General features: G+C 37.8%; 1 protein-coding gene across 3 annotated transcripts; it reads left to right on the forward strand.

Annotated features, from left to right (window-relative positions):
• On the forward strand, window positions 1-26,805 carry LOC145493935 (uncharacterized). Of its 3 annotated transcripts, XM_081473431.1 has the most exons (31): window positions 1-399; window positions 2,542-2,629; window positions 3,460-3,534; window positions 4,303-4,400; window positions 6,288-6,320; window positions 6,919-6,993; window positions 9,480-9,539; window positions 11,191-11,279; window positions 11,629-11,740; window positions 12,299-12,394; window positions 12,494-12,567; window positions 12,869-12,923; window positions 13,040-13,135; window positions 13,511-13,606; window positions 13,748-13,843; window positions 14,056-14,112; window positions 15,111-15,206; window positions 15,780-15,869; window positions 17,105-17,185; window positions 17,335-17,372; window positions 19,082-19,154; window positions 20,409-20,475; window positions 21,389-21,459; window positions 21,776-21,799; window positions 22,119-22,178; window positions 24,048-24,107; window positions 24,318-24,436; window positions 24,721-24,769; window positions 25,280-25,366; window positions 25,827-25,872; window positions 26,680-26,805. In XM_081473431.1, the coding sequence occupies exons 1-30, from the start codon at window positions 109-111 to the stop codon at window positions 25,839-25,841; spliced, it is 2,421 nt and encodes an 806-aa protein (XP_081329557.1). In that variant the 5' UTR covers window positions 1-108; the 3' UTR covers window positions 25,842-25,872; window positions 26,680-26,805. The 3 variants fall into 3 exon arrangements, with proteins under 3 accessions (XP_081329557.1, XP_081329565.1, XP_081329571.1); XM_081473439.1 differs by lacking the exons at window positions 6,288-6,320; window positions 6,919-6,993 and having other exon boundaries at window positions 3-399; XM_081473445.1 differs by lacking the exons at window positions 6,288-6,320; window positions 6,919-6,993; window positions 9,480-9,539 and having other exon boundaries at window positions 3-399.
• The last annotated feature ends 846 nt before the right edge of the window (window positions 26,806-27,651 follow it).

Consider the following 27,651-nt stretch of genomic DNA (forward strand, 5'->3'; position numbering starts at 1 on the left):
AGTATGCGTAAACAAAGGCCCGGCGGACGAAGCGGAAACGGATGGGACAACAGAGGCCGGTTCGTTATGAGTGGACTACGAGGATCTGTGCCTTATAATTCACGTTAAATGTTTGCAAAACTCAAGCAGAAAATCGCCGAGGAGGAATTGACCTCTGATTCAAGTCGTTCTTTGCCTTCCAGCCCGAGCGTACGACGAGCTAAGGTCAATGGATGGACAGAGAACAAGTGGGAAAGGCGAAGACTAAGCAATGCGAGTAGCTTGTATGAATCAAGAGAATCTCTTCTCAGTGAAAGCAGTGTTGCTTCATCGGGGTACAATATTTCAAGGCATGCCTCGTTCACGAGCAGGTCAGCTGCGACTCCAGTTGGAACGCCTGTGGAACCACCGAGTTGTATGGTTAGTAAGGATATGTTGATCGAAATGTTCGCTCGCTCGCTCTCCTTTCGTCTCATGACTTTTTAATATCATGCATTGTTTCGTTGTGACCTTGACTACACCATGTTTTTCTGCTGTAGTTAAAAGCTGACTGGATAAAACTTTAATTTTCCCTGAAAGAATTGAATGTCTACCAAAAGGTTTGACGTTTGAATCCGAAGTTTAGTTTGATGCTCTTTTGTCGACCGCTAAGTCTGACCATATCAGTTATGGTGACTTCAATATTTCTCTCGCGTATATCCTCCACGTTGCCAACTCATTAGCACTCATTATCGCCCAGAATTTTACTAATTGGAGTTTAAAACCAGATAAAGAAGACTAGGTACAATTTAGTAATTATTAGAGGCTCTACTTCAAACGGAAGGGTTCTGTTGTTGTTCTGATGTAAGTAAATCCAAAATAAAAGATGTCATAAATAATAAATGGCAGTTTGGTTTTAAGTGACTGCCTTTATTTGACGGTAAATAAATGTAGATTAATCTGTAAACTTTTATTGAGAGGTAAAATTTTCACCAATACAAATAATTTTTGGGTGATAATTTATCGAAATACGTGGTACATGTGCATTGTTTACCAATTGTTTACAAATTGTTTTGCTTGACTAAATTTCAAATTGTCATGGTCTTTTGCACACATACTCTCCAGATCCCTCAGTGCACCGTGAAGAGCGTTACATCCATGTGGCCTCGTCAGACATGAAAAAATTATCATATCTGTTCAAATTAATTTATCTGCCTATAAAGAAATCCGTTACTTTCTTTAATTTCCCCACTTCTTGCAAATGCTGTTTACATGTAATATCAAGTAAAATGTTTCAATATAAAAAGCAATTGCAAATTTTTGCAGCTCGATTAAATTGAGAACTCATTTTGCATGTGCAGTTCCTCACCTGAGAACAAGGCAACTCAAAATTTGACCAGCAAAATGTAATGCTGTTCATAGTAGTTCTACAGTGTATACTGATTGGCATTGAATCTTTGATTTTAGTTTTTGCTTGGTTTTGAATATAATTTATGGCAACCAATAGCAGTGAGAGTAGTTCCACATATCATTTCTAATAGTATTTTTTAGGTCTGACTTGCTGTCTGCGTGAGGAGGAGACATCATCTCCCGTAAAGTAGACTACGAGTAGTCCCTCCCTCACTTGGTCTGTCATGCATGATATGAAAGAAAACTGCTAGAAAAAAGTGGCAAGAAAAAGGATTTTGCAGGGCCATTTTTTCCTCTAGGTTTATCCATTAAGACCTGAGAGTAATAATATGTCAATGCATGTTTATCATGAATCTTAAAAGATTTTTTAAGTTGTGTAAAATATCTGTCGTTGCTATAAAAAGCTGAGCGTATGTCACATCTGAATAAAGCAAGGATTCCATAACGATGCAGTGGGTGGTCACTACCAGAAACACAAAGTAAAAGAAATTGTCAAAGTTCTGGGTTGGAAAGTGGTTGTGGTTTCTTAAGAATGCAAGCAGTTGTTGCTTATGAGTGAGTGTCTGTCAAGTGGTTGCTAAAGGAGAGTGGTCGCTTAAGAGAGTGGTTGCTAAGAGACAGTTGACTGTAGTTTGTTTCTTGAATGGTTGTTCTATCCAAGAGCATTGGAAAGTGAATCACCTCATATTACTTTTTTCTGTAATGTCCAATATTTCATACGTGTAGAACAGGGCTGTTAAAAAAGGGCCGCAACCAGTAGCACCCGTTACGGCTGAGCATGCTTGATGGGCCCAGTGTGAAGATCAAGGCTTAATGACAGCCCTGTAAAAGAATTGTGAAGCATACATGTTATTCCAGTTACAACACAGATGCTGGCTAGCCAGGATGAACATGCTGGAATGCATTGTTGAACATGCTATTGGTACTTTTTTTATCCCAGGATAAAGTTTTAGAGTGCAGTGTAACTGAATTAGTCATACTTGTGTTGAAACATGAATGATTGACCAACACTTGCTGAGTAGTTGAATTTCAGGTTTTCTTTTATTTTAAAGTAAATTTATTAAACTTAATTCATCTCCTGAAACTTTATTCAATTTTTTGATCCACGAGGACTGGACAAATATTTTAATATTATATTCAGTTCATTTTTCTTTTCCATTTTTGTTGCTGTAGGTCAATGCCCGATCTTCTAAAGAGGAAATCCTTGATTTGCTGGCAAAGAAAGGAGAACAAGTCAACAGACTGGAGGCAAAGATTGCAGGTAAACTGATATTTAAATATGTAGCATGATGCATAGTTTGCAAATTATCTCTAGAGAGAAAAATATTTTGAAGTTGAAAAGTCATATAATTAAAGATTAAAGTTCAAGATAACATCAGAAGTCAACAGTATACTACTTATGTAATGTTTTCCAGTGGCATACTGTGTAATATTTGGTGAGTCACTCGTATTTTCTTGGTATTCACAGGAGCCTTTAGGAGAGTTTGTATACCGAGAAAATACAAATTCCATGGTATACCACAAGAAAATGCTGCATAACTATTTTGTACAATGCCACAAAAAATACAGTGGCCAACACAATCAACACAATATACAATGAGAATGTTGAGTGTAATAAGTACATGTATAGCTAGTATATAACAGCTTTCCCGTATTCTGATTGGCTGTATTTTCTATGGTTTGGTATAAAGACCAAATGAATATACCATGATCTGTCATGCCGTGTCATGTCATGTAATTTTAAGGTACATAGCCCAGAAAAGCAGGCTGACCTTGTTCATGAGCCTGTTTCACTATTTCTTAGGTGCATCTCTGCGTTATTTCTAAACACTCTTGGGGAAAAGAGGCATCGTGTTTGTGTATATAATGCCTTCTTGGAACTGTCAATCATGTGTCTAACTGCTAACCATAAGGTCTCACATTTTCATTATCCTCTATCAGTAACCAATAGAAATGCTTGTCTGACAGCTAGTTTGGTTTAAAGTAGTCAAAAGTCCATAATTATACTGGCATTAAGCTGGGTTGACAGCTAGGGAATTAATTCCGGTTTGCGTGATAACAATTTTTTTTTGTTGCTGGTCAAATTTACAGAGATGGCAAGTCTTCTAAGAGAGCAGACAAGAGTTAAGGAATCACTTGAAGGTGCTCTTGAGAGACAGAAGGAAGGTACTGTTCTTATGTTATGTTGTGTTCTTAAATTTAATGTACTTGCCTGATACATATGTACTTTATGGTGAGAACTGGGATAATCAATATTGGCTAACATACTACAACACACATTTTTTTGAAGGACCAATTGCTACCCTTAGTTGGTCTTGAAATTGTGCCACCTAATTGCAAGAACAATATATTCATAATAATGTTAAGCCTGGTTTTCATATCCCGCCGACCTATCTGCAACGTAGTCGCGGGTTGCAACTGACAACGTTTGGCGATCTGACCCAGTGGGTTCCTGGCGCATCTGCGATGGATCATCGACGAACTCAAATTTGCATGAAATGCAAATTGAATTGTGCAAGTTTCAACCATTTTACCCGTAAATATGGATTGAATTGTCTTACTGGAGCACGTTGCATCCGCAGATGATGTTCACATAAAATATTTTCATCGCCAACAACCGCTGACAACCGATGGCTTGCCTGCGAAGTTGAACTCAGCTCAACTTCGCATGCAAGCTGGTGGTCAATACCTGGGATAGGTTATGATTCGGCGATAAATGTTCACATATGCCGTAATGGTGGCTATGTCCCAGGTATGTCGGCGGCATATGAGAACCAGGCTTTAGATTGAAATAGCTGTACAACAATGTTACACTGACAATATTGACAAATGAATGTAGAATGCAGAATTGTGAATTGCATTTCAGACATTCAGTAACATTTTTCTTCTGACAAACTGAGACTGGCTGACTGATTGAGTGTTAATTTGTTTTAGAGCACTCCACACGGATCACAAGTATGAACAATGAATTTGAAGAGAGATCTAAGAAAATGAAAAATGAGTTTGAGAAGACTCTCAAGGAAAAAAACCAGGTATTGATTTAGATTCTGATTCGGTGATGGTTTCTAGCAAACTCCTATGAATAAGTGCAGTTGCATGTTAACAAATTGACATCAGTTTATCATGCCTCTGTCCTGTTATTGAGTAAGTAAGCTTACAAGTAAGCAATAGCCAAGTGGATCTGCAGACTACTTTGACAATGTTATGACAAAATTCATGGTCAAGGACAGGACAGATACATGAAAAACTAATGTCAATTTGTTTTTTACAATAAATTATAAATTCATTTGTCTGTCCTCTTATTGACAGTGAAAATTAGCCAATGAGCACACAAGAATTTCTGAAGTTAAATTGTAAAATAGTATTATTGTTATTAAAACTAGTGAACCCACACAACTAGAAAATTATTGTCAGTTCTAAATGAGAAGAGCACCTCAAAATTCAGAGAAAGGCACATTACCGGTAAATCAGTCAGTGACATGATGTTCCAACAGGAGATGAAGCTGTGATCTTTCGTACATTTGACTGCTGCTCAGCTCTACCACTAAGCTGTATACAAGTACATTGTACACAATGCTAGGAGCAGTTTCATTGCAGAGTAGGATTGTTTATTGCAGGTTTAAATGCAAGTTTATATCCACACATGCTGATCTTTACGTTAAATTAAAGAACCACCAAAGATCAAACTATTTCAGCAAACCTCAACATTGAACAGTCTCTGTGTTTATTGCCACATTCATGTTTTAATCAGTCCCTGTACTCATTAAAGATGATGGACACATGTAATTGCTTGCTGAAAAAAATAATGATTAATTTAATTACACTACCTATGTACAATTTTAATGCAAGAACAACCTGCCCTAGAGTTTTTGTTAATATTAGTTGGATCAAGTACAATGCACCTGAGCTTGTAGGGTTTAGGAACAGAGATTCCTCTGTTATCTGGAACACTGAATGCCATGGCGATAGTGGTATATTCAAGAGAGTATATTACATCACCACAATTAGGACGAAGTTATGTAGTAATTGTGCAAGTTGTAAAAATAAAATTGCACTTACATCTAGTGTGATCATAATAATTATTCAACTGGATTCAGTGTAAACGTTCCATCACAGTAGAGTATACAGTGTAGGTTTAACCCATTGACCTCCGTGCTTCCTGTAACCGGCCGTGACAAGCCTTGGCTTTTGTTCCACTTCTGACGTCATCAGCTTTGACCAAAATTGGCATCATCTATGCTCAACTTCTGCAGGAGGAAAAGATCTTTCCAGTGATACCCAGATCAGAGTAATCGGTTCAATGGAGCCTGAAATATGCACTAAAATGCTCAACAAGTTGAGTAAAAAACTCAGAGCAAAATTTCTTGCGACTACACGTGGCTACTCCATGGTAAAAATTGCCCGTCTCGATGATGCTTTCTCAGAATTTTTTGAACTGGAAGCAAGCCCAGTAGAAGATCAATCACTGTAGCAAAAAGAAAAAAGGAGATAAAGGAAAGGCGAAATAAAAAAATGAATAAATAAAATAAAATAAAAAATCGACAAGCCTGAAGACGTAGGTCACTTTCTCTTCCTCAAAATTTTGATTTCTGCGCGTGCCCGTGCAAAAATGTCGTAAAACGCGATGCTGGTGGAAAGAAAGGTATGCTGTCATGTTGCAAATGCCTTTTTGAGTAGATTGGAGCTAATTTGGCCCATGTTCAGCCTGAAAGTCTCCAAAATGTCCAAAAAATGCGTTTTTGGCAAAAAGCTCCGGGAGTCAATGGGTTAATAAAGATTAAAAGAAAATTATAATTCTGGCTATGAAAATAAGCTTGCCAGTTTTTAACTCCATTTTACATTCAGCATATAGCTTTCTGTCAAAAGTAGTCATTTGTGAAAGTGAAAACCTTTAAATTGTGTCAAATTATAATTTTTAGGAACTTGAAAATAAACTGAAGGCCCTAACTTTGGTAAGAATCAGATATTAAATTGTTTGCTTTCAATACTAATTAGAAACTAAAGTAAGATAAATGCTGAAGTTTAACGTGGAAAGTTTATTGCTGGATTTTAATCCTTTCATCTTGAAATGCAAAAGAAAATTTTGGTTTAAGATATACATTTAATCATTAACCGACATTAAACGCAGTGGACCAGTATGTCAAGTCCTTTTGCGAGAGAAATAATGCTCAACAGTGGGAACTACCTGTAGGCAATATCGTGACTAAATTTGCACAACATATACCATGTAGTAAAAACATTCACTACTTTTACGTGGAAGGTCCACCTTCCATGTAAAAGTAGTGAACTACATGTGATGTTCTTTAACGAGAAATCGTACTCTTTTCTTGCTCTTTTACTGGTCTGTACACACCATGTAAACTACCAAAACGTAAATCAAGTTATTCAATTATCTAAAAAAGTATAATTATAACTATTTTCAGCAGCTAGTTTCAATGAACGTTAACGTTGATAAAAGTAGACTTAGTTTACTCTACGTACTTGACCATTTGTAACTCCCTTTAATCCACCCTGATGATTTTATAACTATAAAACATTCTGGCGGTTTAGGAAAGCACACGCTATGCAGACATGAATGAGCTTAACGAACTTCAACAGCAAGAACTGACCAAGATGAAGTCCTTGGTAGGTTGTGCTTTTAGCAAGAGCTCTACGCTTTATACACATCAGACATTCTTTTAAGTGTAACCAGCTTTGTCTAAAGTATCAAAGGCTCTTTTATAATTTAAGCATAAGAGTTTTTTTTTTAACTTTTCATAACCACATTTAGACAATTAATGCACATTCGATTTCAACTCTGTTAAGGAAAATTGTAAATAGTACACTGGGCAAAACTGCCCTGTATCGACGTTTTACGGCAAAAATTCAAACACGTAAAGCGACGCAAAGAATTTTGCGATTGTCTTCAACGTTATTAAATTTTACATATTTAAAGTAATTTTCATATGGATCACTCCAGGAAGACTTGTGTTACAGCGTATCCAAAGTACAGAAAATCACAATTTCTGAGTAAAAAGAGTCAAACGTTTTTCGTCGACATCAAAGTGTGATTGTGGAATTTTTTTGTCATGAATTCGACGAGACTGAAAGCACGAGGAAGGTGCAATAATCCATCTAAACAGCTCTGTAATTCTGTGATACTTCAGCAAGGCAAAACCAAGCGTTATTTCAAATTCCGTATGCCAGAAAATGCGGGGAAATGGCAAGCTCCAGATAGATGAGCCCAGAATCAGGTCCGGCAACTTTCCGAGAAGCACAAGTAGTAGTGTCTGAAGTTCTTGGCCAGCAACGCTTTAACACTGCAACATTTTTTGGCTTGTACAAGGCGCAAATTACAGGCTGCCCTGTTCAAAACAAGTAGAAGACTGATCAATTGGCAAAAACAGTTTAAAGAAGGTGAATGTCTGAAGACATTATCGCATTTGAGTGGCCAAATAGTTGTCAAGTCTTTCTCAAGCTTTCTTGTCAATTCTTTACAAAAAAATTCCACAAACACGTAATGATGTTCTTCGCAAAACACTTCGATTGTGACTTTTTTCCCCCGGAAATCACGAGATTTTGCATACTTTGGTGATTCAGTTACCAAATTTGGATTTGCTGTAATGCAAGATCTATATGAAAATAACTTTCCACGTGTGGAATTTAGTAGAGTTTAAGACAATAGCAAAATTATTTGCGTCATTTTGCTTGTTTCAATTTGTTGTTTTTAGACTTCGATCCATAAGAGGTTTGGCCAGCATATCGTATGAAACACGTGATTGATGTTGTGATCCTACTGTGACTGCTATTCGGGCTTGTAGCCTCACACATGTTCTTGGTCACTATTAGAGAAATGTAGTCTAAAATATAGAAAATCGTTATTGACCAGAAGGAATTTTTTCATTGGACAAATGTGCATGTCACTGGGGTGTTGTGGTTTTCCAATGGATTACTGCCATAGATTTTGTGAAACTGAAAGTGATGCACACCGTAGTTACAGAGCCAGTCACTGACTCCTTCCTTGCTTTAGTGCGGTCAGGTCTCGGGACTGTTGCACCATTCACTGACCGTACAACTGTATGCATAAAAATTCTTGAATGCATTGTACATACATATACTTGTTTAGGGCTGATCTGCCCTGCATAAACATTCTAAATGAAGAGGAGTTTGCTAGCAAGACCTAATAAAATTAGTGGTATTTAAAGAAAATTAATATAATCTTCAAGTTTTAGCCTTGCATTCATTTTTACTGCAATTAAGCTCTTGTTGCTTGCACTACTAAAGGTGTAATTTAATGAGACTACATGTACATGTATTGGCTAATAGTCAAAGAGCTGCGGCCAAGTTTATTATCACTCATAGAAATCAAGGACTAGTAGCCTAAATGTTTTAGTTGTCAATGTGAGAGAAGAGCGGTCCAAAACTTGCATTTTATTCAGGGCGAGGCCAAAAGCTAAGAGTGAATTATTCTTTCTTGAAACGGCTGCGTGTTTTCGATCATGTGCTACCATCTAGAAGACCACAATAAGAGAAGCAATCACATTCGTGAGCGGTGTCTACTGTTGCAATCCTTTCCAATTAGTTACAACACTCAATAGTGGAGAGAAAAAAGTTCCATGTGGAATCAATTATGAATGGGAAAAGGAGATTTCTACAACTATAACCCTAACGGACTCTGAATAACGAGGAAATATACTCAACTTTATAGGCACTGGTTAGAACGTGAATGGCATTTGGTCTATATCAGAATTCAATTAACTGAAGTCATAAAGCGCGCATAACGTCAGAAAGTTCAACGTAACTTAAAACAATGTAAAATGCCGGCATCAAACCACTTCAGAACTGGAAGCAAATCTAAAGCGGAAGTAATTAATTGTGCAGTCAAAGATAGGTCACTATAACCATGTAAAGGTAGTTTTCAAGAATCAAGTTACCTATATGTATCTTCAGATCAAAGAAAACCTTAAAATAAAAGTGCGAAAATTTGTAATGGATCTTGAACGTGCTGTATGTGTTGGTAAATGTGTGCCGGTGCGCAAAGTTATATAACGCGTCGCCCCTTAAAAAATAAACTAGTTAAAAGTTTAAGTGTAAATTGTGTGAAAATAATTGTTTCTGTAACCTTTAAACAGTTCATCCAATATCAGACCGATGCTACTCGCAAAGCTGCAGAGATTATTGAGAAAAGCAAGGTAAGAACTCGGTTAAACATGATAAACTTGCTCAACATATTACGTCTTAAAAAGAACTAACATTAATGCAAATGTCGCCAATTAAAGCATATTACTTATTGAACCATTCGTTCGTTAATGTTGACTTAATGTTGCAGTTCCTAGGGAGTAATGCTTTAAATACCCCGACAATCACAAGCAGTAAACACGCGTTGTACAGCGTAAAGGGGGGGGGGGGGGGGGGGGACACCGCTCCGCAATCGGCGTGACAGACGAACTTCCATTGCGTGACCAAATGCCAAACTTATCTCCCCAGCGGTTAATTCTGCACTGGATCGGACAAGTCAGCGAGGCCAAAAGCTTACGCGTCCTAGAAGCGTAACTCTAAACGGCACTACGAGCTGACCTCCGGTCAGCATCGTGCTAGAGTGTAGACAAATTTATCTTGTTATCCTTTCGTTACATAAAACATGATAAAATAAATCAGTTGTCTTTAAAGTGAAGTCTACTTCTTTGTTGTTGCGTCATGAAGTGCTCTCATGCTAGCGAACTCAATACATGTAGGGTTTTTATAGACTGCTTAAGCCGCTTTTTCTGCGAACTAGAAAATTAGATTAAAGCTTTTTTGTGTGCGCCTTTTGATTGGTTGAGATGAGTTGTTCGGAATCACGTGATGAGACTGTAGGGTGAGCAGACGAGCGAACGGCACCACGAAAATTTATGTTCAACAGTGAGCATCATAACTTGCGTTTAGTGAGGATTACGTGTTCTGAAAATGATAAAGTAGTTTTGTCTTTTTTCGATGATGACGGCAATGAAGTTGCTGAAATGTTGGGGTATCTAAATAGGTCTTTTTTCTTCTTGTGCTAATTTCGTTCTAAAAATAGCCTTCTTGCGAATCAGCTGATACCGCGCGTCGTAATACGAGATGTAGACTTCATCTTATAAACTACCGGGTAAATCGATTAAATGTTGAATAGGAAAGTAGCGATTTTTACATTGACCAGGCGTGAGGTCAAGATCAATCAAAAATCAATCAATGAATATCTTTATTAAATCAGAACGTCTAGATTTTAGGGCTGGATTTTGTCCAAATCCTTTTTTGTTGTTGCATGTTTTGTGTGTCGAGGTCCATACGCAAAAAAGAAAAAACGAGGCCAATATCGGGCCGTCTTGAACAGGCAGGCTCGGTAATTGATTGTATGGACGGTATTATAAAGAAAAAAGCAACATACAGACGCCGTACAGTTCTATTTGATAGTTCAGCTCCCCTGGTCGTGGCAGTTTTATTTAATTGAAATACATGTACTACACTAAGATCCAAGAATGTACACAATAATATTTTCAGTCTTAAATCGGCAGGAAATTAAGAATGTCCAGCCTGAACATTCAAAATATGCATTCTTATACAGGAAGAGAGATTTGTCTTAATTATAAGCTGCGTGAGAGGCGTTTGCTAAAGCAAGGTTATAGAAAAGTTGACCACAAGGAAGATTTTTCTTTTGAAGTTGTTGACGGAAGGATTTCCTTGCCCATCCACGTTGTACCATGTCGGCCAAACTAAACGGATTGTACCGTGTTAGGCGATGGTATCATAGTATCAAAAGTATCATATCAAAGTATCATAGTATGTGAAGATGTACGCGTTCGATATTCTTGGATTTTCTTGCAGCAAATAGATCACTTAGACAATGCCTATCTCGAGCAAAAAGGAGAACTGGCAGCCCTTCAGGAGCGTTTAGATGACTTAGCCCGTGCAAGGTAACCTTTTAATGTTTAATGATTACTGACACGTTGCCATGAAATATAATAAATAATATGAACTAAAAATAATAAAAATAATAAGGGTGAAGAGCGTACAGGATGGGAGGAGATTAAAGGGTGCTTATTGTAAAGAGTTATGTCCAGTGTAAACGCAGTTGTCGGTTGTCATCTTTAATAAAGGAAGTTTGATTTCGTGCCCCGAAAAGTCCCTTATATACAGCAGACGATATTCAATTTTAAATTCAGAATTACATAGCTCTTTTGTTTGAAACGAGTAATTGCTTAACGCGATTAAAATCAAATGAGGGAGTTTTCAAATGTTTTTCAAATCTTTTCTGTTGAACAGAACGAAATATGAAACCCGTGACAAACAGCAGCAAGGTCGAGTAGCAACCCTTGAGAAAGAAAAGAATTCACTGCGTGATGAACTTACAAACACTGTTAATGAGTTAACACAGGTAAGAGTACTGTTGGATTCAGGGGCGTTGCTAGGATTTTTCAAAGCGGGGGTCGCACTGTGCCAAAATGAGGGTACTCACCAGATTGTCATGTCGTTTTCGCCACCTGTTGTAGGTTGTTTGCTTAAAAGAGGCCTTCAAAATAAAGGGGGGTCACGGGCACCCAGGACCCCCAGGACCCCCTCTCTCCTTAGCTACGCCCCTGGGATTCTATTATTGGGAGTCCATTGCGTACTGGATTCTATTATTTGAAGATTCGGGTGGTCGTACTTGGTGCAGTGGACTACTGATCGAAGAAACCGAATTCTCCACCTTGCCCGCATCCTTGTACGTTTTGTTATTTTGATTTCACGTTTGAAATAATATTTTGTTCACTGCTTCTTATAAATCTACTGATGAATACTGGTTTCTATTTATTACGGTAATCTTATATAGCGTTCGAGATTATTTAGAGAGGTCCAGACTAAAATTCCCTTCTTTTATTTCGATTTAATTTTTGCTGCGATGGGGGGTTGTTGCTTCTCTGCGTTTGAAACCAATTTTCTCCTATGTCTCCAGAAATCATTGCAGCTTGATAGAGCAGAAAAATCTCTCCGTCAACAAGAAGAAGAACTGGCTAACTTGAGGCAGACGCACACTTTGTATAAAAACAAGGTACAGGATGTTACAGCTGTATTTGAAAACTAACGCATTGCATTTGTAGTGTTTTGAATATCTCTTGGTCTAAAACATGTTTCGTTGTTTTTGTTTCAGGTGTCAATGGAACTTGAACAAAAGGAAGGAGAAACTGTTCAGCTGAAAGAACGACTGGGTGATCTTCAGCGAAGGTGAGATTGACACAAAAGTGAGATTGAAGTCCTCTGAGATCCTTTCTCATACGTTCTCGTGACTTTCTTCTTCATCCAAGACGTTTATTAAAAAAAAATCTCCACAATTTTGTGAAATAATTTTTCGTTTGTGTCTGATTTTCTAATTCGTTTTCTCCATTTTTCCATCTAGGCATACATCTAGTATTCTCACTCTTTTAGCCGAATTGATATATGTCGAAGTCCCTATCGACATAAAATCTTCCAAATCGTTCCATATTTCTTAATATAAGCCAGGGCCTGCTTTTCATATTCATCTTAGACTTGAGGACAGTAAGCTGTCAGGCAATGATCAAGTTAAAGCTATGGAAAAAGAGGTGTGTATTCACTTCATTTAGCCCACTTTTGCGTGCGTGTTTGCATGTCTACTGTCTATACAGTGTAATAAAAAAAATCTCATTGATTGAGAGTATTGTGAACTTTTTATTTGCAGAGAGAGCAACTCGAAAATCGTCTACGCGAATCTCGGGATCAACTCAACGAGCTGAGGACGAATTCAAATGATCGAATAAATACGCTGGGATCTCTGGTAGGAAGCGTCCCAGACAACACTCTCTAAGCTCCTTCGCGTTACGCTCTGTTTGAGTGTCTGATTGCTGACCTGTAATCCCCAATCGTCCCGTCGTTTTCGTTCATCCTAGATGTTTACTCGGAGGTGGAGAAGAAACCCTGAAATCGTATTTTTTCCAGAAAGAGAAAGAGGCGATAACAGAAAAAAATAAAACAGAAATGAGACAAAAAAGCTTGTAACAAAAAATAAATCAAGGAGTTGACTATGATATCATGTGAAACTTGCTTGAGGTGATAACAGAAAACTAAATGTATACCACATAAGCCAAGCAGCACTCATACATGTATGAGGTCTTTACGTCATTGACGCATTTTATATTTTGGGCTTTGCTAGGTCAGTACCTTAAATGAAAGACTAGAAAGAAAGGAAACAGAACTCACGGAATGTAAAAGAAAATACGATCAAGATTATGAAAGCTGGAAAAGTAAAGTATGTACTGTACTCACCTCTTTGTTGCTTGATGTTCAGCACAGGTTGTTACTTCTGTGTCAGTTTGAGCTTCACTTTTACTTGTTTCAGCGTTGTTCTGTTTCTTTAGTAGACGTGTGTGTCTTTCTTTCGTTGTCTTAGAACTTTCAACTTGAACAGGAGTTGTCTAGAATGCAGCGAGAAACCAAGTCAGGGAAGCAATCCTCAGAGGAACAGACTGCAAACTTGGAAGGACAGGTACACCCCTTTTCTACATATTTAGGCACACCCCCTGTGCTCTTAAATTTGGCATGTTCCCCGAGAACGTTTTTCATACGTAGTCCTCTGCACACTGTATATTATAAGCTACAATCTGTATTCTCCAATTCATATCGAATTAAATGTTTATTTTAAACAGTTATAAACTGTAACTAGGGTTGCGTATGATTATACACAATTTTTCTCTGTAGGTAATGCGGTTGGAAGCTGCAAGGGAAAGAGAAAAAACAGAAATGCAAACAAAATTAGTAAGTATTGACCTTTTCCCTTGGCACTAGAGCTGTAATTTCGAGGGACAAAGTTGGACTAAATAATGGGGTTCGTACTTTTACGTCTGGTTTGTTGCCATTCAAAACAAAATCAAAAGAGAGCCATGCAGCAATACAAGGACTATCATTTGGTACCATTTTTTTTATACTTTACAAGGTTATTTAACTTGCATGTTTGGAAGAAACCATAGAATTGCTGTGTTTGCCAGAGTATAACCTGGAGTTACACTGTAATATTTAGCTCAATTGAATCTTACGTTCCACGCGATTGTTAATCGAATGATTGTACTTTGTATCCTCGACATGTACCGTTATCCACCCTCTATTCTTAACGGCCAATGAAATGATTAGCAAGCAGGTGTTCACAGATCATCAGTCCATCCGCTCCACGTGGTCTCACCTTGTACTTAGATCGCAGTTGATCTTCGCCTACAGCTGCTTGACTTACCGTGTGGCATGAAATTTTTGCGTTTTTTTTTTATTGTTGTGTGTGGCATTAGAGATGCTGAGAGGTTTTCTTTTGGGTTGGGTAGCAGCTCTCGTAAGGTCTCGCATGAATGACTTGATACTCTTTGAGGGGACAATAAAACAAAGAACAGAAACAATATAATGCCCTAACACAGTAACAGCTGCTAACCAGCAAAAGAATTACAAGTTTACTAGAGGTGCTACACTTAGGTTTTTTACGTGATGCTTTTTGTTTGTTTGTTTGTTTGTTTGTTTGTTATACTATATGTTTCACAATTAAATCTGAGACATTATTTTGCGTTTCGAAATTCGCCCCTCTCAGAGTAAAAGGTGAAACACTTTTCTTAAATACTCAGGTACGAAACGGTTGACACCTCATTTTACATGTTTCCTCGCACGAGATTTGTAGAAGTGGCACAGGCAGTGAGACCTTGTTAAAGCAAGCGATCAAGGCTGCGTCGATATTTGCGAAGATGGCACTAAACATTTTTTCCCTTGTTTTGTGACAGGATCAACTGAAAATAATCGAGAACGAGTATTCGAGACAGGAAGACTCGTACAAACAACAAATAGCTGACCTCGAAGAAGAAAAAGAACAACTACAGGTCGGTATAAGAAGCTACTTTGCTCAACGGAAACTTGCCTGGTCAAATCCTTTTTACAGTAAAACTGGATGTTCTTTTCGACAGAAAACCTTCATCGCAGGCTCTCTCTCTCCATTGCCTTGAACGACAAGGGAGGGAAACGAGAGAGAGCATGGGATCGAGATTGTTCATCAGACTGTAAAGTGTGACGTCAGGAAAGATTCCCCTATTATCGACCGGGGCCGGGTTGTTCAAAGCCCGATTAAGCTAACCCAGGACTAGCGAAAACTGATTAGGGAAAAGCTGACTTTAGTTTTGTAACTTTTTGGTGAGGTTTTCTGTTTATATTGTTTGTCCTTCAGTTTTGAGCCGGAGTAATCTCAAACTAAGCCAAACATAAGAAGTGAAAAACATTTTTATACAAGAAAAAGTAGTGTTTCAGTTAACTTTTAATCCCGGCCAAATACACCACTTTATTTGGACATGGATACTGAATCGAGCGAACATTCTCCAAGCTCATTATTTTGGCTGCAGCTCGATTGAACTTGTTAAAACATAACTTGTTAAGTAAAGATAGAGTTTTCTTTTCCACAGAACGAACTTATGTCAAAAGCAGAGGAGAATAGACATGTTTCACTGTGTTTGGAAGACGCCATGAAAGAGACAAATGAGCTTAAAAGCCAGGTTTGTAAAGTGGATAGATCATCTATGATTAAAACATATACCCATTGCAAGTCGTTTCGAAATTAATCTTCATGTTGATAGTAAACGGACATTGTTAAACTTACAGTAGGGTTCAATCACTGACCTTAGTGACCACGCATGCGCCTACCCTTTGAAGTAACTATTTAAAATAATGTAACAAAATTAGTAAAATTTCAATTTAACTCAGAATTAAAAAAGTTAGGTTGAAAGAATCACTCAACAGAACAATTTCGACGCCGTAAAGTAAAAGGTATTTCATTTGTGAATAAAGGTGGTTAGCATAAAAATGTTATCTTTTTAAAAACTCAAACTAACCAGGCTTTAGATTTTTCTGTAAAACTAAACATTGAAAATTAAGGAAACTTTTAAATCAAATCAACAATTAATCAAATCCAAAACCTTAACCTATTTTAAACGTGTAGGTTTTTTCTTGTAAGTAATATTAAATGTGAATGCGCGTTGGATAGCATTTAATTAACCCAAGAACTTGTACATTAATTTTCAATACCTTCAGATCGCTAAGTTCGAGGAGACGCTAAAGGAGAAAAACGATCTTTTAACTTGCTTTAAAGAGAGTAAGGTAAGAGAGCGGTGAGCTGTAAACAAAAAGTCGAGCGTGAATTTGGGATATAGGGAGACCATCATGGAAAAGAACAAACACTGTGTATCAGATCATAATCGGTCCTCAGCCGCTCACGGAGCGCACAAGGCCTCGTTGTAGATAAGCTCGATTTATTTTCAATGTTCTTTAAATCTTGTGACTGAGTTATGTCGAGAAAATAAATGTCATTGTAAAGTCGTTGTATGGCCCTCCAAACTAATTCCATCTCTTGCGAGGTTTGAGGCGTTCTTTAAACCTTACACGTAAAACGTATGGTATTTATATTGACAGTAAATAAACAGCAGGATAAATGGACACAAAGTATTACTGCGCGACATATTAAGAGCATGAATCACGTACTTTTTGTCAATAGATCTTAATATTTGACCTATTTCATATATTATACATTTTAGGTACTTCTAAATTACAGGTAGAACCGCACGCAACTTAAATTACCCAATTACCCAATGACAATTTTTTGTCAATGTCTTGCTTTCTGAACCCATAATAAAAGTATGACGCAGAACTTTTATATTAGTCGTCCATTGTCATCTTTTATGAAATTAGTGTACGTGGATGATATGCCTCAATTTTTGTTTTCACTCAATTACAGCTCGATTCACCCTCTCATTTTACAAGTAACCTCAGCCCTGAAGCAATGGAAGACCTCAAAGAGGAGCTCAACAACACTAAGGTATAATCACAACTTGGCAAACAATATTTAGCAATCCTCAATAAAACTTTGTTTTTCACAAGTATTACCTTGTACATGTGGGTGAGCGTAAAACAATAGTTACACTATGTCAGTATTTTGACTTTGACCGTGTGTTTCTCTTTGTCAAGGCTCGTTATCAGAATGCAGAGGAAGTTTTAAAACAGAGGTGAGGTTTAAATCGCTTTTCTTTTGTGTCAGTGTTGGTTTTGGTATGGTGAGCTTTGTTACTGGTTCGTAATACCCTTGCACTCTGGTCTCACTCAGAAAAACAATCAGATCAGGTGGACAAAATTCGCGCTTGCTTCACATTTGGTTCTCCTTGTAACTAAGTACTTCTTCATTTATTCCAGAAGCATATCACCTAGAACTAGGTGATATGCTTCTGTTTATTCCGAATAACTTTCAGTAATGCTATTTTATCCTAGTGATTTTTTTTTTTGCATAGCGAGGGTAAATTGTTAACATGCTTCCCTTTCTCTAAATTGTTTTCCTCGAATTGTTTTAATAGTTGCTGTAGCGTTAATTGGTAGCAGGAAGCGCTTGGTCTTTAATTAGACACAATAAGTTTAAAAGCTTTGTTTTTCTGTAACCAAATTCGTGATTAAACAGATGGGACTCCCGCTAGGCTGAATGATTACAGGTTTATAGAATTGGACTTTACTCAGTCAGTGTTTCAGAAATCTATTATTTGGTTTCGTCTTACGCGGTGAGCATAACAATCAATTCATGCTTTAGCGCGTGCATTTTTCGTGCTATGATACCCGCAGGAAATTTAGAGCGCACGAAAGAAGTGTAAGATAGATAGATAGATAAATAGATATAGATACCGCTTTTTTTTATCCTCGAGCAATTGAGGCTTAACAGGTAGTGAGTCGAGTGTCAAACTTAAAAATCCAACTAAAGAAAAGTACATGGGTGCAGATAAGAAACCAACTTTCATTATAAATGAAATAGGCTAAAAAAAATTGTGACTTAATTTAAATTTAATAGGGAGCTTAAGAAAACCACGACGGCAACGGCAACGGCAACGTCGCTAAACAAAAGGTTTAATGAGGAGACCAATGGCTGTACACGTGCGTTATAATTCTTGTTGCATTTCTTTGCCGTCCTCTGCAAAACAACAACGTGAAATGGTCAAATTCTGCGTTGTCTGGAGAAGGTGAACCACGGCGGCTACTTTTTTTAAATTTTTATTTCGAATTTATCGATGTGTCCTAGATTCAGTTTCGTGATAGCTTTCACAGTGATAAACAAAGAAAACAACCTTAGGGCATCACGAGATTCGCAGGTAAAATATAAAATCATTTTTTTAATCGATGTTGTCCTCGGCGTCGCCCTCGTGGTTTCTTAAGCTCCCTAATATAAACAACATAACACAATTCTTTATTCGGCGAATGCAAATAAAATAAACAAAGCAAAGAAAACCACCTCCTGAAAAGGGAAATCGCGAGGTTATCGGTGAAACAGTTACCTTAATAAAAAAATTTCTAAAAAAACATCTAACAACAAGTTCATAGATTAAATATTATTTACAGTTTTAGCCAATGTTCAAGTAAGTCTTTAGTCCAGCTGTTTCTAAATCGTGAACCAGCGTGTGCAAAGTGTTAAAACCAAGACTTAACATGTGCATCCTAACTCGAGGCATGATTCAATTATTTTATAACATTTCCAGTGGAAATAAATTTCTTTGGCGAAACAAAGTTGACTTTGCTTTAGCCATGAGCTTACATGATCATCATGGGATTATGATGTACGCTTACGGATACTGAGTTTGTTAGCAATGTTACAAAAGTACTGATTGCTCACCAGTGACAAATCACGATATTTGCTCAACCTTGTCCAGTAATTTACAAGCATTTTGGTTGTTGCAAACAGGGACAAAACTGTCGCCGAGCTAAGAAGAGCAGTTGCGGAGAAAGAGGACTTACTTAACCGATCAACGACTAAGGTAAAAGACTGGCTATTCCTACTACGTATTTAAAATGAGTTTAAGAGCAATTCCTAGTCGTTTATGTGGACTCACCGTTACGCTTTCCTTGCCTGGTCTCCACGGTATCCTTCTGGTTAGGAGAGTTTGTTGTGCGGAGCCAGTGAACATGCGACCGGTAACCTGTCAGCGAGTCTGTTCTTGACTTTGGAACTCATTATCAGTATTATCTCCTATCATCAATCCCGTAGACCGTGGCAAACAAGGTCATCTCGTTTCGGCTCAAACCAACACTCTCTGTTTCACGCCGCCGCCTGGCTACAATCCAACTCTTCCACCCTGCAGAACCTGGACTAATTACTAGCTTGTTATTAGGTCAATATGAAATTGAGTATTTTAGAAGCAAGGCAAGAAAATGGTCACTGAACGTCCAACTAAAATTCGGTCCGCATTACAGCACGCAGGGATGTGAATAACTTGGGGAAACCTAGGCCAATTTTTTTTTTAACTTTTTACTTTTATCAGTTTTCGGCTTTTGGTCAAGTGTTCAAGGTGTAACCTAAACAACGCCAGCTATCCAAACTTTTCATCACTTCCACTACCCACCTGAGAAAACATTTTGAAACTAGCGTGCACTTTTCCTGCTTGGTGCTTGCATGTATAGCATTAACATAACTTTATTGAACGTGTAGACCCACATCTCCTACGACACGTCGTCTAATTTACTGGCACACCAAAGAATTACAGAAAAAGAAAACAAAACAAAATCCCGGAAACTGAAAAAGTAAAGACTATGATTAAAAATACAATTTCACGCTATAAAAATATTCAGCGTATTTAATTACTTGAGTAGTTTACACATTCAAATCTGAACTATGTACAGAGCGGTTTTCAATTTGTCGTAAAACCAAAACCAAAGTAATCACTGTGGCCAATCACAAAGAACACAGACGAAGCATTGAACCAATCAAAACTCCAAGTAATAACATGCAGCTGACGCAAAGCACGGGAAAACGAGTGAGTCACAGTTGGTTTTGGTTTTAGTCGTTCTGATTGGGTGAAAAAGATTCGATGAAAAAGAGGCGCGAGTTCTTTAAGCCAATCGTGTAGCGTACTTGATGCAAAGCCAATTACTTTTCGATACTCAAACGAAAACCGCCCTATACCCACTCTCGTATTGTGAGAAAACATATTCCCTTCTCGCTAATTTTAAGCAAGGTTAAGGTGATAGTCATGGAAACAAAATAAATATCTAATTTGTAATTTCGTCTGTAGATTAGACAATATGAAGAAAACAACAGATATCTAGGGAATGACAGAATATACGGTTCAGAAAACAGAGGTAAGACTAGGCAGTACGAGGAATTAATTGATGGACAAATGTTTAAAATACCACTTATACTTGATAATATCAAAAGATGTCTTAAAAACAGGTAAGGTAAGATTTCTTTAAAACACAACCGATGATGGTTTGACGGTTCAACTACTCCTTAAATTTCTCGTTTAAACGGTTACAACGCTGAGGTTGGTCTGCTCTTTTTAACAGATGATCACAGAAACGATTCCGAGCTGTAGTGTCTTTTTCTCCAGTATCTATTGAAACAAAAAAATACCCTTAGCATTTTTTGTTTAAGGATATACACATGTACTTATTCACAGTTACGAAATGTTTCGTATTTAAGAAATAATAGCAAGAGCGAGCCGATTTACAATTTGGAACTCTTTCTCCCACACAGAATGCATCCCAATTTATTTTTGCCGGGCGTAGATCATTATTTGTAAGATGGCTCCGTGTAGCCACTGCTTCGAACCGCTGATGCGAGGGATGCTAGGCTAAGAATGCGGAAGTCTCTTGACTGCGCTCAACTTTCTTCACCTCCCGAGAACGAGATTCGTAGCACTGCAGAGATTATTGTTAAGTGTCGGGCTGGTTGAATTGACGATAGCACCAATCAGACACACTCTAGCGCACGGCATTTCCCGCTAGGACTCAAACTCAAATTCATCTTTTGGGCGAAGGAAATGATATGCTTCAAAATAGACGCCTGGACCCTCTTCAGAAGGATAAGCCGTCACAAGGTTCTTGTTCTAAAAATACGTTACGAAAGGGTATCCCAAAAACAGAAATCGGTTCCTTCTCCAGTGTAATTGTCTCTTGGTTATATTCGTCCATCCGCTAACTAGCTTTTATAAAGGACGGGAAACTTATTTTACTTTTGAATGTTCACGTTCTTCTTTCTTTATAACTTTTAAAGATTCTCAAAAGGTTATTACAAACTTGAAGGAGAGACTAAAAGAGCTGGAAGAGCAACTTCAAGAAAGAGAGGTAAGCAATCCTGTGATACTTTTAATAATAGTATGTTCTGGTGGAGGATCCGCTAAATCCTTCATAATTTTGACTGTACTTTTTAAGGGAACACCGCAGTGGCTTAATGGTTAGCGCTCCCAATCGCCGGAACGGGCCGGGTTCGGGTTCGAGCCCTAGCCGGGGTCATTGCGTTGTGTTCTTGGACAAGACACTTTATTCTCGCAGTGTCTCTCCTCGTCAAGGTGTATAAATGGATACGTAAAATAACTTCATGGACTAATAAGGTTGATTTAGATAGTAAATGGAACTAATTGCTTCTGTTATGTTTGAATAGATGCTTCAACTGGACGAGAACGAGGTGAGTGATACTTACGCTGTTCATATTTTAGTTGGATGGGTAACGATAAAATCTGACAAGACAAGGCAAATAATCAGTTCCCAAATTCCATGTACGCGTAGCGTTACTCCAAATTAGCGTGAATGAGAAAAATAACTCGAAAGATTATCTTTAGATATTTTTCAAGAAGTTACCTTAACGTTGAAAAATGTCTTATTTGGGACACTATCGTCAGATAATTCAATCGCGACAAGGGTTGTGGTCACAACCGTTGTTTGTTTCTTCAGTTTCCCTTCTCTATTTTTTTGTGATTGGTATGTAAATTTTTGTTTATCGACAGCTGCGTGATCTGAGGAAAGATAACAGTCGACTGGAAACAGATCTAGAGGACAAAGACAAGGTAATCTTAGACGAAATTTAAAGGTGATCCACGAACCTTTTGCAGCAGATTCAGGTTGAGCGTTTGAGGCAAACTGTCAGACGTTGCTGGGCCGAAGTGAAAACGTGCTGTTAGAGTAAAGGCACGTTATTACTCCAGATTTAGGAATGAAAGATCCTCGCGAGAGCAGGGGTTTCAAAATGATTTGAATTAGGAGTCTGCAGTGCGACGGGTAGGCGGCTGTGACAAGTTAGGGGCCGCAAGGGCCCTCATCGTAGGGGGTCTGGGGGCATGACCCCTCCCCCAGAAAATTTTAAAATCTACAATATAGAAGCATAGTCAATAGAAAGAAGCTAGGAAATGCCATTTTCAGCATTCATTGTTAGATACTGATCTGCCAATGGCATAACTATATTGATTTTCTTAGGTGACATTAATTTGATGAAAACTAGTCAAGGAAGCAATGCCACCGTGTGATCTTACTTTACAGAGTAGCACGAAAATTATATAAATCCTTGTAACACGTGTTTGACTGAGCTGGAAATGTAAAGAAAAAAAAATCATTTGAAGCGTTTACAAATCTCACATTTTTCATTTATAAGATTAAATTTAGCTTAGGATTAGCATCTTAAAGGAGTGAGAATCAAGCAATAAAATCATCACATAGGTTAAAACAGGACTTGAAATAAAAAAATCCTTAAATCGCCGTTTGGCGACGACGTGGTAAAAAATAGTCGCCAAATGCAAGTTTTTAGTCGCCAGTAAAATCAGTTTGAAGGGACGCCATCCGTAGGCATACATGACGTACTCAGTACTCAAGGGTTTGCAATGCATTATAGGGCGATTTTGAACATGGTCAGCCATTTAGAAGTTTTCTTATGTGAAAGAATCGTTTTAGCAAAGCAAAAGGATTGGATGCTTTAAGCTTTCTTTTTAACGAGCTTACTTCCTATTTCAAAAACGATTATCACTGCAAATTGAGAAACAAAAGTTACTCTGCCGTCTTAAAGATTATCGATAAGACAAAATGCCGAGCTTGTTTATCGCAAGCTGATTGCTAAAGCCAGAGTAACAAGCGATATATTATTAAGTAGGCGGCGGAACTCCGGCGGTCCCCGGCTTGTTTTGAAAACACTGCCAGAGGGTCACTTCCTCTATCGATGATTGTGTCTTAGATCTGGGGATAAACATAACCTTGATTACGGCGCGCAACACAAGTCACAACATCCTTTTTCCTAGAAATAACGTTGCTATTCCCGCCTTGTAACGTCCGACATTTTAACTTGCAATGCAATCAATCGAGCGTTACGACAAATTCGACATTTGAGACCTAAACGTTCCACCTCATTCCGGTATATTTAGACCCCGATCACACTAATGCGTTCTTAAAGGTATCCGTTTTCGTTGAGACGAAAACGAAGCAAATATTTTCGCCATGCACGCTAACGTTTTCGGTTTGTTTTCACGTGCCCACAGCAGTGCATTTTCGTACGAAAACGCATACTTTTTGATACGTTTTCGCCTATCGTCCATACTAAAATGCCCGAAAACGCTGATGGAAACGACAGTATATGACGCTTTTTTCGGCACCGTTTTCAAAAGCCTCGGTTTTCAGCTATCCATACTAGAAACGGTGCGTTTTTAAAACGATGCGTTTTCAAAAGACTCCGTTTTCATCAGCATTTTTGGTCGTTCTAGAGTGGTGGATAGGGGAAAACGCATCAAAAAGTATGCGTTTTCGTATGAAAACCCATTAGTGTGGTCGGTCGAGCCTTAAACTGCTCCATGCAAACTCTCGAATTCTTGCACAGCGAAGAAAATAAACACTTGTTTTGTTCGTGCCTTGTTGCGTGTTACGATCTAGCCCGAATTCTTTGTTTTTTTCCGCAGAAAATAAAACTTCTTCAAGCAAAAATAATCGAACTAAAGAAGGCGTTCCAACGAGAACTGGTAAGATTATGTGTTCACGTGATTCCGTTACTTAGGGAACTTTATCACTACCTGACTTCTTTTCTCTGCTAGTTAATCCTTTACAGGGACTGAGCCAACCTAAAACATAATTAGGCAAAAAACACACAAAATAATCGGTAAAAGGGTTGTAAAAAATGTTCTTGTCGTTTATTTTGTTGCAAACGTTCTTCGAATACTTTTTCTTCTCAGAAAATGGCCGCGCCTGGGGGAGAGGCTATGCAGAGAAGTCCTGGCACCCCAAACGGTGACGTCATTGAACACAGTGATGATGAGAAAGACAGACAGGAATATCTCGAAGTTAACTTTAAGTATCCTTTGATGCTGGACACTAAAGACACAGTGTCCCGGCTGATTATCGAAAAATGACTTCCTTAATTTCCAGCGACCTCCCCGCCATGTTGTGTAACCAAGATGTATTAATTTAACTTACAGTATCACCTTAACTCATCCTTTGATGCTTGACAGTAAAGAGACAAGTGTCCCGACTGATGATCGAAAAATCTCTTTTCTAATTTCCAACAACCTCCCTGCCATAGCTATGAAAACCAGATATATTAATTTAACTTACAGTATAACCTTAACTCAAAGTCAGATATTTAAAACATGTGGTATTAAAATACATGTGCAGTACGAACAAGCAGGTAATGTTGTAGTCGTTCAGTATTCTCCCTCTCTGTTTTATTTAACAGCTGGTTTGTTTTTAGCTCGTGCTTTATGATTACGTCTGTTCACACTTGGTTGGTTCATTTGACTTTGGATCCAGAGGTTGGCATCCAATCCCTGGCCAAAGGGATTGTGGGGTGTTGTTGGACAAGACTTTTTTAAATGACTCTCCCCATGCCTCTGTGTTCTGAAATATTGTTTGCATGACTCTTATTTTGGTATGAAAGGGGAAATAGAAAAGGCGTAGTCATATTATGCTTGTGTTAAGGTAAAAGGCGTGGGAATGAGCTCTCCTAACCTTGCGCGAGTGTTTCTCTCAATGTTTAGGAGCACGAAAAAAAAGTTTTCTTGAAGAAAGTAACTTGCAGGAAATTTTGTGACAACGCGGCTTTATGCCATTCCGAGCTTGCGCTTTCTCCAGGCTGTTTTCTAAATGTTATTTGTAATGTTTAAGTTTATAATATGTTGTGTTGTGTTTGTCTTGTTAGTCTCGCCAGTTGATCAACGTGATCGGCCATTTGTTAAGGTTCACACCCAAAGAGAGCGCATGCGTCAAGGAAGCTATGGAGTGGAAGGTTTGTGCCAACTTTTTTTTGTTGAGAAGTTCATGATCTCCACACTGACTAAGTAAATTCCCGAATGCTTTTTCTGTTGTTATTATTGTAACTGTCAATCTCCATGGTTCACTTTCCTTCGTGTTGAAATCTTACCTCCGTATTGAAATCTTACCTCCGTATAATGTTACCTCCGTACAATTTGAATTTAAATAGTGTCGGTCCATCGTTGGAGCAGACATCATTTCTAGTTGTAGGTAATTCTTGAAGACAAAGAAAAGAATTGGTTAAACTGAATTTGGTATACTCTAAGTTGACATACAAAGACAAAAGGCTTATTACAGCCAGACGGCTTTGGGGTGACGAGCGTGTAATTGGTGGAAGAGGACTTACTGGTCGGTGAAACTTTGATGTGTAAAACTGTAAATGTGTAAACTGTGATGTGTAAAACTAATGGTCTTAATATTTTTTATCGTTTCAGTTGCCACTTGATTAGGAATTTTTTTAAATGAAGTCGTTCCCAATAGGTAAGTTGTGAAGGTTACCGAATACTTAGGGTGAGAGAGAATGCGTTGATTAAATTTGTTGTCCGAATTTCACATGTTGAAATGCGCATGTCGTTCCAGCGCTCAGTTAAAGTTATTATGGACACGATTAACATTCGTCAGGAGTTATACCATCAGTGAAAGTAAAAAGGTTAAAACCGTTTCACTTGAAATTTACGGTTCCAGCGAGTCTGTCCAAGTGGGTATAAAAAAAATTAAATGTTCTTCCAATGTGCGCGCCTTAAGACAAAACTATGTAGATATTGTATGCTGTAAAAATAATAAATACTGCATTTACACGGAATACTAGTGGTTGGACGCAAGAAAGAAAAATGGGGACTGTAAATAGAACATTCGTCAGGGGTATTCTTACGCCATGATGAGTTCTAACACGTTTTGAAACGTGCCTGTGTGTCCTTGAAATGAATTTAAACTTAAATTAAACAGCAACTTTTAAAAAGCGCGCGTATAATTAAGTTAATTCTTACTTTAATTTTAAAGCTTAAAAAACGTAGTCGATTACAAGATTAAAATACTATATTGTGTAAACGTATGTAAATATAACACGCTGGGATTTTATTGATGCTTGCATATTCAAGATGCAGGATCAATGAGCGAGGCACGCTTTGGATTTCAGCATGGCTTTTAGCCAGTAAGAGTGGAGCTGCCCCTTAAATTGAGCAAATAAATTAGTACCGTCCTGAACAAACACCCAGAGACTGCTCTTTATTAACCTTTAACATCGTCCTTTAACATACACCTAAATAAACTCTAACATTTTTATTGCAGATGGATTAACAAGCTGTGTTCCTTGCTTTACAACCGTAACACACCGCACTAGCAAGACGAGAAGCGGCACACATTACAAATAGCTTTTCTTCCAGGTTCTTCTTAGCCATTTATCGTACTTTCCATAACGTCACGTCGCTGTCGGCGACGTAAGCTAGCATAGGAATTTTGACACATTCTCTCCCAAGTTCAGTAACAACATTCTCCTTACTCCTTCATCCGTTTTTCATAAACCAAGGTGGGAGAATTTGGTGCACTGATCGGCCTCTCTACTCTTGTTACTCACCTACTTATAGGTAGGTATAAAGGTGTAGAGAAATTATAAGCCGATCAGAGGTGACAGCTTAAGGGAAAAGGGTATCACTATCATGATAGAACATGGTGACAGACTCTTTAAGGGACTAACAAGAGTAAAATTACTTCAGAAATGCTTTTTATTTAGTACCAGGAGCCATCACTAAGGGCTCCTGCCAGCACTGTATATTGTTTTCTGTTTTAACAAGCCCGACCGAACTGGAAATCATATTATAACATGAATCTATTTTTAGGAACGTAAGCACAGCATTTGTTGTTGGAATTCTAAGCTGGGACTTTGGAAAAAAAGTAACACGACGATAACGACAATTTTAGCGAGATAGAATAATTATCAAATATCCTTTTGGAGAGGTATTTTTAATGTGAACGTCGAGAAATGATATCACAAGAATTAATATAATATGTCTGGCAAGAATATTAAATATGAAAATAACTATATTTAATATGAACGTCAAGAAATGATATCACAAGAATTAATATAATTTATCTGGCAAGAATGTTAAATATGAAAATGACTATATTTATTTTCCGAGAGTGGAAAAAGAAGTATTGGTATTATCTTTATTCAGAGAAATTAAAGGTGTAATATATCATTTGTAACAGAATAAATGCAATGTTGATGAAAGCTTAAACAATTATAGTTACTTAAAGTACTTT

Source organism: Orbicella franksi, chromosome 1 (genome assembly GCF_964199315.1).
Source record: "Orbicella franksi chromosome 1, jaOrbFran1.1, whole genome shotgun sequence".
Classification (NCBI taxonomy): domain Eukaryota; kingdom Metazoa; phylum Cnidaria; class Anthozoa; order Scleractinia; family Merulinidae; genus Orbicella; species Orbicella franksi.

What these genes read in the sequence shown, in the direction of transcription:
- LOC145493935 (XM_081473431.1), top strand. Translation starts at nt 109, where the DNA reads ATGTTTGCAAAACTCAAGCAGAAAATCGCCGAGGAGGAATTGACCTCT. An exon ending in TATCTCGAAGTTAACTTTAA is followed by an intron (nt 24,437 to 24,720) that starts GTATCCTTTGAT and finishes ACTCAAAGTCAG; the next exon opens with ATATTTAAAACATGTGGTAT. An exon ending in TGTGCAGTACGAACAAGCAG is followed by an intron (nt 24,770 to 25,279) that starts GTAATGTTGTAG and finishes TTGTCTTGTTAG; the next exon opens with TCTCGCCAGTTGATCAACGT.